The 15,843-nt window shown below is 33.9% G+C and overlaps 3 protein-coding genes across 5 annotated transcripts in view; 1 reads left to right on the top strand and 2 right to left on the bottom strand.

The window, feature by feature from the left end:
• Positions 1-1,261: 1,261 nt before the first annotated feature.
• LOC122633908 (U4/U6.U5 tri-snRNP-associated protein 1) lies at positions 1,262-5,429 on the bottom strand. The gene is made up of 11 exons (XM_043822374.1): positions 5,183-5,429; positions 4,499-4,947; positions 4,307-4,435; positions 3,760-4,179; positions 3,493-3,643; positions 3,103-3,377; positions 2,937-3,024; positions 2,631-2,829; positions 2,209-2,395; positions 1,977-2,131; positions 1,262-1,908 (listed from the first exon to the last, which is right to left on the bottom strand). Exons 1-11 carry the CDS (start codon positions 5,343-5,345, stop codon positions 1,881-1,883), a joined length of 2,244 nt encoding a protein of 747 aa, XP_043678309.1. The 5' UTR covers positions 5,346-5,429; the 3' UTR covers positions 1,262-1,880.
• Positions 5,430-5,776: 347 nt separating this feature from the next.
• Positions 5,777-8,665, top strand: LOC122633910 (cyclin-dependent kinase 2-like). Its single transcript, XM_043822379.1, has 5 exons — positions 5,777-6,120; positions 7,288-7,483; positions 7,668-7,940; positions 8,052-8,255; positions 8,348-8,665. Exons 1-5 carry the CDS (start codon positions 6,005-6,007, stop codon positions 8,456-8,458), a joined length of 900 nt encoding a protein of 299 aa, XP_043678314.1. The 5' UTR covers positions 5,777-6,004; the 3' UTR covers positions 8,459-8,665.
• A 1,320-nt stretch (positions 8,666-9,985) lies between these two features.
• Positions 9,986-15,843, bottom strand: part of LOC122633909 (serine/arginine repetitive matrix protein 2) — a 28,287-nt gene continuing 22,429 nt past the window's right edge. For 2 of the 3 annotated variants that reach the window (XM_043822377.1, XM_043822376.1), the window contains 7 exons: positions 15,592-15,638; positions 15,339-15,513; positions 15,038-15,246; positions 14,611-14,796; positions 13,798-13,842; positions 12,920-13,081; positions 9,986-12,433 (listed from right to left, as the gene is read on the bottom strand). In XM_043822377.1, coding sequence (XP_043678312.1) covers positions 12,353-12,433; positions 12,920-13,081; positions 13,798-13,842; positions 14,611-14,796; positions 15,038-15,246; positions 15,339-15,513; positions 15,592-15,638 — 905 coding nt within the window. In that variant the 3' untranslated portion in view covers positions 9,986-12,352. The remainder of the gene's footprint in view (positions 12,434-12,919; positions 13,082-13,797; positions 13,843-14,610; positions 14,797-15,037; positions 15,247-15,338; positions 15,514-15,591; positions 15,639-15,843) is intronic. The other variant, XM_043822378.1, reaches the window with a different exon arrangement.

Consider the following 15,843-nt stretch of genomic DNA (forward strand, 5'->3'; position numbering starts at 1 on the left):
CGAAGACTATGATATTAAAATATAACTATAAAATATAAGACTATAATATTAAAACGTAAAATAATTATCTCCATATCGATATCTTAAGATTTTCTAGCGATGTAAAACTGCTTCGTGTGTATATCTATATATAATTGTTTTCTCTATCCGTTCGCCGTTCTTTTCCGGCACGTATAACTTTTGGAAGTCTAAAAAATGTGACATTGATTATTAGGACATAAAATTAATTGTGTGTTTATATAGGACATAACCATATACGGAGTACGCATAAGTGTGTGTGCGTACTTGTGTATATAAAAATCAAATGTAATACGCAATACGATATATGAAGTATAATTAATGGCAAATTATTAATTGCTACATCGTCAAAAAGTGAAAGAGGTACCGATATTGTCAAAAATAAGACAATATATTTCGAAATAGAAAACGTCTATAGAAGTCGATTTTATTTTTGCGAATATTTTTTAAACAAAACGATATCACAACTTGTGAATATTCACGCGCGAAAATCACGTTTACAACAATCGATTAGTATATAAAACAAGGATGTACATTAGATAAAATATTCTAATTATCTACAATTAACGAGAGGACGAAGCTTAGTTATAGTACGTACCATAAAATAAACGGCAGCTAGGAGATTTAGTGGACCGTCGCGTTTACGCATTATGTCACGTGTACAATGAAATTCGCAGAGAGAGATGGAAATACAATATTATAACTGTTGAATCTCTTATCGATTTTCAATGCATACATTATAAATAAAATTAAAAAAACTTGTGAGGAGGATTAATTTAAAAATTACTAAACGTGCTCTGTGCAATATATTTAAATTTCATAAAAACATGAACGGTTTATAAACTAGTAATTATGTACTTAGTAAAAATTAAAAATTAAAATATAATTAGTTTATGATATCCATGATCATTTACTGAGCATATAAATATCTGATGATATCCAGTTGATGATGTAAGAATTTGTAGATACGAAGCAATTTAAACGATAAAAACTTTTTGATTTTCTGTGAGTATTTATTAATGAATGAAATAAAAGTTTTATACATAGTGGATTGATTATCGAAGATACAATATTCTTGAAATCTCGTCTATGTGTGTGCACACGTATTTTTAATATAATTATTTTTTATTAACTTACTAAATACAAGTATACAAATAATTACCAAATACAAGAAAACAATACTTAGTATCGAGTCTCATGCAAGAATCGCAATCCAATTATATGAAAAAATTATGTTCATTAATTATGTCAGGTTAGTTGTATAGAACTTTTTATAAAGATATTTTTGTACTTACGGAAAAATTTGTATGGATTTTCAATATTCTGTCTGACCATACATCAATCTCCTCGGTCAACAACCTATGGAAATGTTACATTAGAAATAAGCATTCATTGCAAATTGTAAGTGAAGGCAAATCACTTAGATTTAGCCTCAATATGTAATATATTTTACAAAAGTTTCATCACGATTTTGTGTAATTAAATATCCAAATATTTATTTACAAAGTATGATCACTTAAAACATCATTGTCTACTTATTCATTTATCACATAATAGATATAATCGAAGTAAACAAATTATAACTATATTATGAAAGTTTATCAACTTGTAAAAATACATATAATATGCATGTGTGTATTCATGCAAAATAAATTGTACACAAGTAATAAACTGAGGTCGATTATTTTGTAAAAGCTTTCGATTGATGCGATATTGAAGTGAAATACATATATTATCAAGTATTTATTCTTTTCACAGCAGCAGTGTATTCAAAGAATCCTTATGGCCTAGTTTTATACCAGTGCTATTTTACATAATGATGTATTTTTACATTTTCTGATATATATGATATTTCTCTCTTTTCAATGTTTTATTTTTGATATACTAGTCCTGGAAAAAACAAAATATTTAGAAAACTTGATATTAATAAATGACATAAAATAAAAGAAAGTATTTACGTTTGCATTTGTTTACTACCGCTAAGAACTATATACGGTGATTGAGTTTCTTTTTGTTTTGCTTGTAATAAATTAAGTGTTCCTAAAGGCGTATCTGTCGAAGACATTCTTTTCATTAAAACCTCTTGCTCAGCTTTTTTCATACGCTTTTCCACCTGTATTAATATTTACATTATAAAAATTTCTCTTTTACACATACAATTAATAAGAAACATTAAATATAATCGATGACCTTATTCTTTCCTGGTCCTTTTCCATGAAATTTATGTGAAAGATAGCGAAAAGCTTCCTTTGCACTTAAAACATGTCCATCGTCATCTATATACTCCAATTTAACATTTGGCTTAAAACCTTCTTTCTCTTTAAAATCTGACGTAGGACCACTGAAACGATCTCTTCTTCCAAATTTATCGTCATCTCTACAAAAGAAAAGAAAAATACGTAAGTGTATGTATATTATATTTCGACAAATCATGCGTATTTACATTCGATGCATAAAAATTTGGAAATTAAACAAGATGAGTAACTGATTTTGATAAAATTCACTAAGAACTGCTTCTAAGTATTGTTTCTTTTTATAACTTTTCTCTCTCTCTCTTTCTCTTTCTCTCCCAACAATGTAAAATAGTAAGAAAAGACGGAAAAGAAATATACCCATATGTTTTGTCTTCTATAGAATAATTTTGTGCTTGTAAATGTGCGAAACGAGAAGCAGATCGTCTGTTACTGTCTTCCTTTTGTAAATATCCCTTACTCATTGCTAGTTTTAATGCACCACCTACACCTTGGCCAAGCGATGGTTCTGCATCTAGAATTGCAACTTCTAGTGCTACAGGCTCCGATTTACTTTCATCTGAACATGACATTGAGAAAGTAAAATGGGTGATTTATATAAATATTAAAAATTCTTGCGATAAAAGGATATAAATCGTATATAATAAAGTAGTAGAAAACAAATACCTAAATGAACTGTATTCCATGCACCACGACCATCGTCTTCTTCTTCATCGGAAACGATTTCATCCTTTATACCATCCACTTCGAAGTCCTATAGAAATAAAAAGGATATATAATTTTTATATATACTTTTAGAAATAAATATAAAGAAAGGGATAGATCAATCTACCATAAGTTCTTGTCCATTTTCCTCTCTATTACCGGCAAGTCCATACGTAGGAATGTCTCCTAAGGTTCTACAAAATTCTGCAGTAGCATTAAGAACTATGTTCGTTGATTGATTTTCGTCTAAAACTGATGATTCTTGCTTAACAGTTTCTATGACATTTTTCACATTCGATATTTGTAATTCTTTTAATCGATGCGCTTTCTTCAAAGCCATTTGCAATTCCAATTCCTTATCGTCGTCTTCGAATTTTATTCCCGTTAAATCTTCTTTGGGGCCTGTTATAAAATGATATATAAAATATGTTGCAATAATTATAGATAAAATTATTGACAAAATAAAGTCTTTTTATACGGCCATGGGAAAAAACAGAATATATATCAGTAAATATACCTTCTAAATCGTCTACGTCTAAAGTACCATCATTTTCTTTTACATCCTCAGTTTTTTTGCTTCTCCTACTCCCTAAATCTCGAAGATAATCATTTTCTTGAGGAATCAGGTCTTCTGCCTTCAATTTTCTTTTCGTTCTTATTTTTCGCATCTAAACAAGAAGAAATTAAATTAACAAATATAAGAAGTATCACATAGTAATGATTTTTTTACTAGTAATAATACAAATATTTTCACACAAATTTGCTCTTCATATCTGGTTTTAACCTTTTTCTTTGGCTTCTTAAACTTTTCCAACTCTTGCTCATTGTAATATTCGCTAGCCAATTGTGGTTCTCTCGTTTGCAGCGATTCTAATTTCTTATTTGCTAAACGGTGTTTAACAATTTCTGAGCGACGCTGCTTTATATCTATCGGATTATAAGTACCCAATACGAAGTTATCCTTTTTTTCTCCTTCAATTTCTTCATCATATTTATCTAAAATGTTTTTCTTTGATAGACCAAATTCATCCAAATTATCATCCTCGTACGCATTATAAACAGATTTTTTAGTTTTGTTATGGACGTTTCGTTTATATCGTTCATCATCTACCATATTCACATTCACAAGTACATCGTTTTTTTCATTTAATATATCCTGATCTTTCAGCGTTAGAACCATTCCTTTGCCTTCTGTGATACTTTCCTGTAAAATATCATAAGACAGATCAATGTAATTGTGCACTTTTTTCTAAAGTTTATCAAATTTTATTTTTAATCTCTGATAAAAGTGTATTTAGCGGCACAGTTATCATTATAAAATGATTACTCACTATATCATGTTCCACTGTCAAACCCTTCAAATCCTTTTCAGTATACGCCAGGTTACGAGAAATATGTATTTCCTCTTTAAGGAGATTCCCAATTCCAAATTCTTCATCTAGTTGATCCAACATTTTGGCCTGAAATATAAATAAAATAAGATTTTATGTAAGGATCACTTATTAAAGAACACCAATTATTACCCTTTCTTCTGCCTTTTTCTTCTCTTCCTGTAAACGTCTACTTTTATCGATCCAAGCTTTTGTATCGTCGTCAGAATCATCATCTCCTAATGATTTTATTTTCGCCAAATTAGCTTCAATCTGTCTTTTTTGTTTTTGAACACCAATTCTTTCCTTCAATTTTTGAGTTTTTAACTGATCATTAGCATTTGGTGCTGGTTTATGATAGAATTCGCCCAAATCGTCTTTAATTTTGTTAGGATCATCCTTCGATGTACTATCAACTTCTAAAGGCTTTAAACCTAACTTTGCTCTAAGCTTATTTGTTTCCTCAATGGATAAAGAGGTTTGTGACATGCCATCTTTTATAGGAGATGGACTATGTTGTTTGGAAATCTCAGGTGGAGGAGGTGTCGAAGGATGCGATGATCTTGAGATTTTTGGAGGCGGTGGTGCATTGACAATTTCAACTGTAAATGTCAACCATCTTTAAGTCTTAACTATTATTGTTGATGATAAGTATAAATCAATGTATATTTATCATACTAATATAAAATCCGAATCTTTAATAATTGTGATTCTCGGAAAGGATGCAATAGTTGTTTTAAAAAAGCCTTTAATTCAATGTGTTACATTTAATTGTAATTATGATAACGCTTGTATAATGTGATGGATAAACAACGAAAAATGATAAAATATACTAACCATCGCTATCGTAGTCCTTGCGTTCTTTCCTTTTATGTTTCTTATGATGTCTATGTTTATCTATTTTCTCGCGTTCTGGGGTATGGCTTCGTGAACGGCTACGATGACGTTTCTTCTTGATATCGCGGCTTTTTTCTGCTTTATGCCGTTTGTTCGACCCCATTTTGATCTATGGTCAGATTATTATAAAATGAAGTAACCCGCTGCTAATACTTTGGATACGCTTAGTGCGTGATTAAAATTAACTAGTAACAGCTGATAAAGCGCAACTACTAGTAAATAATATCTAGTAAATAGTGACTAGGGAGTAGTAACTAGTAGCTGGTAACTGGTAACTAGTAATTCATAACTAATATCAATACAACTAGTAACTCTAGACTTTTTTCGGCGGTACATTCAAAATCCTTATTTAACTAACTGAGATTCCATAGAGAACACATTATAATATGATAAAAGAAAATCATCGAGATGATCTATATATTCGAAGGATTAATTTAAAAGTTGGAAAAAAACTTCTTTTCGTTTCTTATTGTTAGATAATTTTTCTTTGTATAACATACATATCTATGTCGCTATTGCGCATACGCCTAAAATTACGCGCTGGAAGACTCTGCCGTGTGTGGCGGCACTCTTTCGTTGTTGATAAACACCAACAACAATAAAGGACGGCTCGGCCGACAGCCGAGTATTTCGCGATCTTCGGCGTTGTTCATCGTCGAGCAAAAGTAAGAACGAGATTATTCAAAATAGTAGCGTCAACGAAAGTAAGACACAACGACGGCGTGTCAAGGAAACGACGACGTCGAGCGTGACGTTGAGGTTATGGATAATTTCGTCAAGATCGAAAAAATAGGGGAAGGGACGTATGGGGTGGTATATAAAGCGAAGGATAAGCTGACCGGCAAATTGGTGGCGCTCAAGAAGATTCGTTTAGAGACGTATGTTGATTATTATCTTTATTTTCTAATGCACCTGTAAAAGGTTCCGTTTTGATTTAATTTTATATAGGGATTTATAAAAATAATGGAATGCTCGTAACCCTTAATAATTCTTCTTTCCTATCCGTTGGAAACGTAGTTTCGTCGATCGAAAGCTTCATTTCAGGTCCTTCAATAAAATAGTAAATACAAACATTGTAATTTTATGATTAGCGTCTCAATAATAACACGAACAACAAGATTTTTTAATTAATCCATTACCAGCTAATAGTACACTGTTTCATTTAATGTTTATCTATGAAACTTTTTCGTGCTAACACAGAAAAGGATGCTTTCAGGATTCTAATTTATTCTTACTGTGAGGAATATATAAACCTTTGAATTGACTGGTATTAATTTTGAATGAGAATAAAATGTTACTACTAATAGAAATAGTTCATAATTGATTTCTATTCCCATTTAAATTAAAGTTACTTGCAATGTAATTTTTTACTTAGTACCTATGAATGTTATTTTTATATTGAAACGAAAAACATAATATTATGTAAAGTCGTATACACACATACACGCGCACGCGCGCGCGCGCGCGCGCACACACACACACACACACACACACACACACACACACACACACACACACACACACACACACACACACACACACAAATTATGTAAAGAAGCTAATGCAAGCTAAAGCACTTATATGATTTCTTAAGCAGTTTGCTTCAATGGTATACGAGCTATCCAGTCTTCAACAAGTTTCTTATGTTTGCCTCGCAAGAACATCATTATCACGCATCTTATAAAGTTATCTTTCAGACTCTCGGCCAACTTCATATTGACCAGTCTTTTGCTTATCCGCATTGCTAACATATATGCTAACTTGCACATTGGGGTCAGCTGAATCTGGAGGGGCCACGTTACACTATATTGTCGTAGCACCACATTATTCAGCTTGTTCCATTGTGTTATGCCCGCCTATAATTGCTATAACTGCCGTTATAACTGCAACTGCTAGAAAATGGGTTACTATACTATAGGTTGATATCCGATATCCAGCTGTGAATATGTGTATTTTTTTATAGAGAAAATTCTATATAATAAAATCCATTGTTTCAATATGTTTCAATATATGTTTTCAAATTATGAAATATGAATTTGAATCAGGGAAAGTGAAGGCGTACCATCAACCGCTATACGAGAAATATCACTCTTGAGGGAACTTGCCCATCCAAATATCGTGCAGTTATTTGATGTTGTGGATGGTGATAAGCATTTATATCTTGTATTTGAGTTTCTCCAACAGGATCTAAAAAAATTATTAGACTCTGTTAAAAGTGGCTTGGATCAAGCTCTTGTAAAGGTAGGAGGTACATTTATTTATTATTCTCCTTTTTCCATTCGTGCTTGCGACAAAAAAAAAAGAAAAAAAAAAAAAAAAACGTGTATCTATGTATCCGTTCTTTGGAGCAAAATTAGTTTCAAAAGCAATGCAAAAAGTATAAAAATCACAGTATGTGGAACATAAAAAAGATATTTATTTTCAGAGCTACCTCTATCAGTTATTAAAGGCGATTTCTTTTTGTCATCTACATCGTATTTTACATAGAGACTTAAAACCTCAAAATCTATTAATTGATCGCGAAGGTTATATAAAATTGGCTGACTTTGGTCTAGCTAGAACTTTTTTGATTCCCGTAAGAACATATACACACGAAGTAGTGACACTCTGGTATCGTGCACCAGAGATTCTGTTAGGGACTAAGCTGTATTCAAGTGCGGTGGATATATGGAGCCTTGGTTGCATTTTTGCAGAAATGGTTTGTAAGATATAGAAATAACGATATCTACGTCTACACGATCTAGATTTTAATATGCTCTAATTATTATCTTATTTTGTTTTTGTTTTGTTTTGTTTTATCTTTTTACAGGCTACCAGAAGAGCACTCTTTCCAGGTGATTCTGAGATAGATCAATTATTTAGAATATTTCGTACACTTGGAACGCCAGATGAAACTATCTGGCCGGGTGTATCACAGCTTCGTGATTACAAATCAATGTTTCCTAGATGGGAGCCGTGTGATTTGGACGAAGTCGTACCTTCTCTAGATGCCGAAGCCAAAGATTTACTCATGGTAGGTATTCGAGATGTTGATGATTCTTCGACCAGTTTCTCTCTCTTTCTACTATCTACTAAATTGCTAATAATTTATTCTTTCGACAACAGAAACTCTTGATATATGATCCCAATGAAAGGATAACAGCTAGAAAAGGTTTGAATCATCCGTATTTTTCCGGTGTAAAATTAGTCCCACCGCCCTTGCCAAAGAAAAAGTGACATAGATTTATGACGCTTGGACTCACAGGATACCATATTTCCTATTTAGAATGTACAATATCGTTTAAAATAATGATTAAGATACAATATTATAGAGATGTTTTATTAAGGAGACGGTGTAATCTTGACATACTACGAAGTGTTCATTTAAATATATATTTGATAAAATTTAAATTAAATAAACGATTTATATTCTGCTATGCTGTATATTAATACGATTTTATTTATTCTTTGTGTAAGATAATGGATAAAAACAAACAGTAAAAATCAAGCCAAGGGGAATCAATAAATCTATACAATTGATTTTTCTTTTTACTGCTTATGTGCTTCCAAAGCGATTATTCCGCTTTTATTTCTACTCTATCACGATAAAATAACAAAAAGTGGTACTCATTGAGCTACGCGAGTAGATTGCATCGAGGATTCGATCAATTTCGGTAAAATTAGTTTAGAGTGTGTCTCCGAGACGGTATTGACTTCTTGGTGAACGGGCGAAGCTGTCAATTTAGGAAGACGCAGCTCATTCGGGGAAGTCTTTCTTGGAGATGTGTTATCAGTGTTTTTTAATCGTAGATTATTTGGTGGGCGAGGAGTATTCGAAGGTTTCGACAATTTGAAAGGATCAGACTCCTTGATCGGACTTCTTTTCTCATAGGTATTTTTCTTCTCTTCGTCTTTTTCTACATTCTGTATCGAAGTATCGTTTGTGTTTTTTGAAAGGACATCCTTCTTATTTGACGTTGGTGACTTAGCCAGGCTGCTGCGGACAGCTTGAGCAGTAATCACGCGAGAGGGTGACTTTACGGTGCGCCCTCGAGTCGGCGTAGATGGTGGAGGCTGTGGTAGATCGCTATTCTTCGTCTTCGTTTGCGTTTTCTCCTGATTCGTCTGTTCCGCAATGCATTGAACCTGAATACAGGATGCTCGTTTAAAGTGATTTACGTATGCGTCTAATCCTGATTTTTAATAGTTCATGTAGGTATGAACTATTTGTGTGTGTGTTTGTGTATCAGAATCGATGATTTACTGTCATATTATGAGATATACGAGATTAGCGAATGTGCAAACTGACCTTGATTTACAGTGGCGGTGAGTGCTCTGACGATATTTCGTAGCTCGACGTGTGTTATATACGTGTGAGGGTGAAGATATACGCTGTGCTGATATGTATATACTTGTATTATTCTTGCAATCGAGTTAAATTCTTACTACGGTATGTTTTAGAGCCTATGTTTCAGAGTCTATTGTGAATATTAGTTCGAAAAAAAGTTAGAGAAAAGAGATAAACGTATTTCTTAGAACATTTTCGTTTACTCTCGGCCGTAGCAGTTATTAGATTTGTTAGGATTGCTGTTCTTCGTATGTTTCGTGTGCGCGCGCGCGTCAAGTATCCTTGTGCAATTTTAATTTTGCTATGTTCTTTAAAAGACACACCTTGGTCCTTGTGTCGTCTCGTACGCAATAGGATCGATCACTAATGTGCTTAGGATCGAACGTGGAGGTGATAAATGACAAAGACAGCTAATGTAAATTTAAAAACAAAAATATTATTGCGATATTCCAGCATGAACCTCCTGAAAAAGATATACCGGACAGTCATTGCACAATTGCGTTCGTACGAAGTGGTAACTTGTGACAATTATGAGAACCTAAGATTAATTTTTTCTCTTTTTTTTCTTCTTTCTCTTTTCTTCCTTGTTATTGCGAAATATTCGGATGTTAATCGAACCGAGGTACACAGTAGTCAGTATGGAAGCAATATAGTATAATGTGTAATATTACATACATGTATTTTCTAGCGACGTGTAAATTGCATGAAACGTCCTAAAGTGAAGACGACAAACAAGATGCTTTCATTTACCTCCCTTTTTTTCTTTCCGTTCATTCCATAATAGCATACTCTGACGATTTCTCTCAATTATCAAGATAATTATATTATTTTCTAGCGATAGATTTATTATTATACTGGTGAGTGCAACGAATAGCAATATAGTTTACGTATCTACAGTAACGATTACAAATATCTCGTACTCTCTATGTCATTTAGATACAATCTGAAACGAGTTCGATGTACTAAACGATCCAGAATTAATCCTCCTCGCTTACAATATTATACCTCGTACGCTGGCTATGAAGCTGCGTTTTTCTTCGTCTCAGAACTCACTCAAATCAGACACTTTTCTCTTTATCGAAACCGAAGAAAGCGATCTGTCTGATACGTGCGAATATTATAGTCTTGTTTCTCAATGATACGACCAATCCGGAATAAAATCGACGATCGTGGATTCTACGGAGAATAATAATATCATAAATCGTTCAATCTAATCCCTATTGATCTCTCATCTACTGTTATCTTTTTATTAGCGAGCTACCAAATAAACTTAGTTATATCAACGATTAAACGAAATGTTACCTTACACACTCACGATTATAATGAAAAAATTTGCCACTATGCCGTATCATAGAAAATTAGAAAATAGAAAGAATAAAGATATATGTGCCTATAGGTATTTTAAATAAGAATTATACGAGGTTAATCACCCGCGTAGTTGCAATTCTTGATTGGGATCATCCCGTTTACGATACGGTCTTTGTTAATTATGATATTAACATTTTCGTATACAATTTTTATGCTTCGTACGTCGACCGTACTTCGTATATTCTTTACAAGAGAACCATTGGTGATGTTGAATTAAAAAAAGAAATAAACAAGGAAAATATGACCCAAATTGTTTTTTTTTTTTTCTTATTTTAATGGTTCTCTTGTTAGTGATAGAAGATATAACGCATACTCGAACTCGATACGAAAATGCGAAAACGCGATACGACGATGGAGGAACTAAGTGAACGATGACGAGAAAGATGTTAATTAAGCACGTTACATCACAAGCATGACATATGTACGGAATGCGGTCGTTGCTGTATCTCCGTCTATCTTTCTCTCTTTCTCTATCCTTTATTCTAAGTATATAAACGATCATAAAACACTGACGGTGCAGATTTCATTTGTGAAGGATGTGCTGATTTCTTCTGTTCAATGACACAGTTTTGGGCTTATGCAAAAAAATATATAAATTCATCTTGGAAGGAGACAAATTTGAAACGCGACAAGTTTCCTTTTTGATATTCCTTTTGATTGGTTTCCTCTGATAATCGATAGACGCTCGTTTAAAAATTTATTTGTCCAATAAGAACTTATTTGTTCGATAATGAACAAGTTTGATCGACTTTTTTATCTTCAAGTTCATCGCAGCAACGTCATATCATTGATTTTAACGGTCGATAAAATAGTCTTTGTTGGCTACTAAACGAATATTTGCACCGTTTTAGAATACACTTTTTTTGGAGATGTAAAATGATAGAGTTTCTAATGAATTACATATAATGACGTTGCAGTAATAAAAACGTCGAATTAAGAAATAAATCATTTATCGTGCTAATGTTATAGTATTCCAGAATACAGAAATATTATATACGTTTAAATACGCCCAAGTATTTCTCATGCACGGTGTGTATGCACGCACGCATGAAAGAGAGAGAGAGAGTGAGAGAGAGAGAGAGAGAGAGGGGGGGGAGTAGGGGGAGAGGCAGACAGAATATGCTGGACTAATCAACCGTTGCCGTGAAACATTTGAATCAGGAAAATATCGCTGTCAACGAAATATTCCAATCAAAATAAGGCGATTGTTCGTTTATCGCAAAATCGGCAGTGTCGAGTCCGTAAGGAAAAAGATATTCACGCGAGTATCGTACGCTTAGTATCGACTCTTGAAAGAGTCCCTTGTAAGTGGATGTATTTTTGGGATTCTCGTAGAGGAAGGAAAAGGTAAACGTGAATTATACGTAAAGTGACGAAGTTTAAGAGCAAAATTATCGGTCGAGTTTTCGTGAGAGCTAGCATTCCTGGTTGAGGTTCTCGTCCGAAGTTGGCAGGCCGTTCTTGCCGTCGGTGATCGCGCCGGAGGGTATGGGGCTCTGCGGGCACAAGACACGTATCAGAATTAGAGAAGAAACCGAGCTCCTGATAAGCCATTCCTTAAAACCATTTCTCAAGACGCTAATTCTTTCCATCGTCCGCGACCCCGTTACATTCGTCGTTCGAACATTGGAGAGCTACATACGTCGTGTGACGTATACTAGCCAAGAAAATTCTATACAAGCTTTTACAATATATCGTTCTTGTTCGATATGTTTTTTCTTTTCTTTTTTTTTTTTTCGCGTTAGTAGGGCTGCCGATATTGAGAGTGCTGAAAAATAGTTACAAGATACATGCAGCGCGACTGTGAGAAGCGAGTTTAGCAGTTGACGTGACTAGTGCGGACTCTGATAAAACAAAGAAAAAGCACCGGTTGTCTCGAACTAATGCACAGAATAATCGATCGACAGTCGAGAGGCGAATCTCGAAAATCGATCTTACGAATTGTCAATTGAGATTGCTCATACGAGAAACACAAAACATACCTGCGAACCACTACCGCAGAGACTTTCGACGTTCGAGCCTGTCTGTCTAAGATAATCTTTGTCGTTGAAGATCTTCTTGTCTCCGCCACCTGGCTTATGCTTCACATTGTCCAGAGAGCCTACCTTGCTCTCGGCTTTAATATCGACCTTCTGCGTTTGTATCTGCAATTATAATTCTCCTGTCATTAATCATTTTACATTATTGTTTCATTTCGATCGAATAAAGTGCAAGCAAACAACGTTTAAGCTAATGAAAAGGAAGCGTCTTGAGTTGAGGTATGTTATTTAATCTTTCACGTAATCGATAATAAGCTCTACTCTATCTATGATGGCGTAAAAAATAAAAATTGTCGTATACTATAATGAACATATCCGTTGAAAAAAAAAAGAAAAAAAAAAAAAAATTGAAACTACTGTCAATATGGCGTAACATATAGTAAATCGTATAATTCTGAAAAAGAATTTGGAATACTTTGGGACATGCTTCGTCATGCTAGAGTTCCTCCGATCAAACAATACTTTTACTTACTTTGCTGGTTAATATACCTATATCCAGCGAAAGAGTATTTGATCAGAAATAAACGACAGGCACGACATCCAAGTTTATTAATTGTAAAAGCGCATACGCTTTCCCGTAAGTAGAATTATTAATGACTCGATTCGATGATCTAGTGTGGCAATGATAACAGGATGAAAGCTCATTAGTTGCCGTGCCTCGGAAAAATATTACCTCCACACAATTTGAATTCGAAGTTGAATAACGATAAGAGAATCCGACATACGGGGTACTTGTACCGGATGACGAGAAAGAACCCAAATATAGGAATAGATGCGGAAGAGACTTTATAGAGATATGTAACTGACCGTTATATACTTACGTCGTTATTCGTGTCCTGCGGGGTCTTTGGTGGCGTCGCCGATGACTGAACACCAAGAAATAACAATGACTTGTTAATTAATGACAAGTGGACGAACGCATGCATACGGAAGAGGAAATAGTTAGTCGACGAACGACGAGGATTCATGAACAGCTTCGAACACGACCCTCCCATTTTCTTTTCTCTTTTTTTATTATTTTTCTCTAATACTATAATATTACGAATCATAATGATATCGCGGAACTAAGTTCTTATTGTCGCATATACATTACATTCCTCATGCAACGTTTCATTCACGAATAAGTAAGTATATATTTTATTGAAATCGCTCTTTTCTTTAAGTCGAATGAACGAAGCGAGCATTCTGTTAATCACTGTAGCAAAATATGAATGTGAATAAATTGATCATCAATGACAATATACGGAAAACTTCGGTGCTTGATTTTCTTTTTCTTTCTTTTTTTTTTATTATCATCAAGAATTATCCTCTTTCAACACATGTGACACCTAACTCTTTTCCGTATTATAGATATATCTAGGTATGCAGTTGATTGATTGATTATTACTCGCTTCTTCCTTGATCTATAAATTTGTGTTATTACGAAAGGAATGCAAACATTAGAAACACTAACGGCACGTTTCTAGATTATAATTTTTAATAATGATAAGTGCATTAGAGATGGAGAGAGAGAGAGAGAGAGAGAGAGAGAGAGAACACGGACATGCTAAGATCAATGTCAAAATCGATAAAGTCTCGATCATCGAGGATACAAGGCAACGTTTGCAAAAATATATTATAAAGGAATCTTTTACCTTGATACTTCCACCACCAGGAACGTGCTTGGCGTTTTCTTTTGAGCCAACTTTTGGCTTTGCTTTGTCTTTAAAATCCAGCTTCACCGTCTCAATCTTTTTATCACCGCCGCCGGGCTTGTACGTTGCATTTTCCAAAGAGCCCACTTTAGGTTTCGCGTTCCATTGAAGTTTCATTTGAGATATCTGAAATGAAAATTATTATTGTACATAAAAATGGGTTGGTGAAGCATTGAATCTATCGAATCAAACTTAATATTACATTTATAAACCGAAAACAAATCTCGACAATATGCCATGGACGTATAATTTCGATTATATGGATCAATAATTTCGCTATGTCATGGTTTACTCGCAATCTCGGAAAATGAAGACTACAAAGTCCAATTTTTTTTTATCAATTAATAAATTTTAGAACGGGGTCTACCTTTTTATCACCGCCACTTGGCGTGTACTTATCGTTCTTCGCGGCAATCTTAGGTTGTGCCTTGCTAAAGTCTAACTTCCTGTTCTCTATTTTAACTTTTCCACCACCTGGTTTGTAACTCGCATTTTCTAGAGAACCGATTTTCGATCGAACCGTCTTCAAATTCGGTGACGGTGCAGCCCCAACTTGGATTTTGTTCATTGGCACTTCTGTATCGTTAGGAAAATTCAATGATGATCGTTATATCATTGAGGATCTGTCGTTGAGAAACATAAAGAATGGAATAACGGACTTGACTTACTCTTTTTCTCTTGACTCCCTGTCGATGATGGTGTCTCTGGAGTTCTTGGTAATGATTTGGCAGACTTACTAGGTGATTTTGTCGGCGATCCAGCTGTTGATCTCTTGTCGCTTTCTTTGGTCTTTGATGGTGATTTTTTTGTTGGCGAATCTGCTACTCCATTTGTAGTCGGTGGCTATAATGGAGATATGAGATCTTAATCTATATTGCTTCTCATTTCTGGGTAGGTATTTGAAAATACTCGTATACTTACAGCGTTATGCTGGCTCAAATCGTTACTTGCACTGTCACTTTCAGTCTCTGTAAAAATAAAAAAATATGATATAGATAAACGTTTTATACACACAAAAACACACACATACACACTATGTTCGACTATTATATAATTGAAATCTAATTTATAAAGAGAACACCGAAGCAAAATCTCGTTGATATCGGTCATAATAAAATCAAAACATTTGATAAAACTAATAGAGTCGTTTATAGATTCAAGCATAAGAGAGAA

This window comes from Vespula pensylvanica, chromosome 13 (genome assembly GCF_014466175.1).
Source record: "Vespula pensylvanica isolate Volc-1 chromosome 13, ASM1446617v1, whole genome shotgun sequence".
Lineage (NCBI taxonomy): Eukaryota > Metazoa > Arthropoda > Insecta > Hymenoptera > Vespidae > Vespula > Vespula pensylvanica.

What these genes read in the sequence shown, in the direction of transcription:
- LOC122633908 (XM_043822374.1), bottom strand. Translation starts at nt 5,345, where the DNA reads ATGGGGTCGAACAAACGGCATAAAGCAGAAAAAAGCCGCGATATCAAG. An exon ending in CAAGGACTACGATAGCGATG is followed by an intron (nt 4,948 to 5,182) that starts GTTAGTATATTT and finishes TGACATTTACAG; the next exon opens with TTGAAATTGTCAATGCACCA. An exon ending in AGACGTAGACGATTTAGAAG is followed by an intron (nt 3,378 to 3,492) that starts GTATATTTACTG and finishes ATTTTATAACAG; the next exon opens with GCCCCAAAGAAGATTTAACG.
- LOC122633910 (XM_043822379.1), top strand. Translation starts at nt 6,005, where the DNA reads ATGGATAATTTCGTCAAGATCGAAAAAATAGGGGAAGGGACGTATGGG. An exon ending in TGGATCAAGCTCTTGTAAAG is followed by an intron (nt 7,484 to 7,667) that starts GTAGGAGGTACA and finishes ATTTATTTTCAG; the next exon opens with AGCTACCTCTATCAGTTATT. An exon ending in GTTGCATTTTTGCAGAAATG is followed by an intron (nt 7,941 to 8,051) that starts GTTTGTAAGATA and finishes ATCTTTTTACAG; the next exon opens with GCTACCAGAAGAGCACTCTT.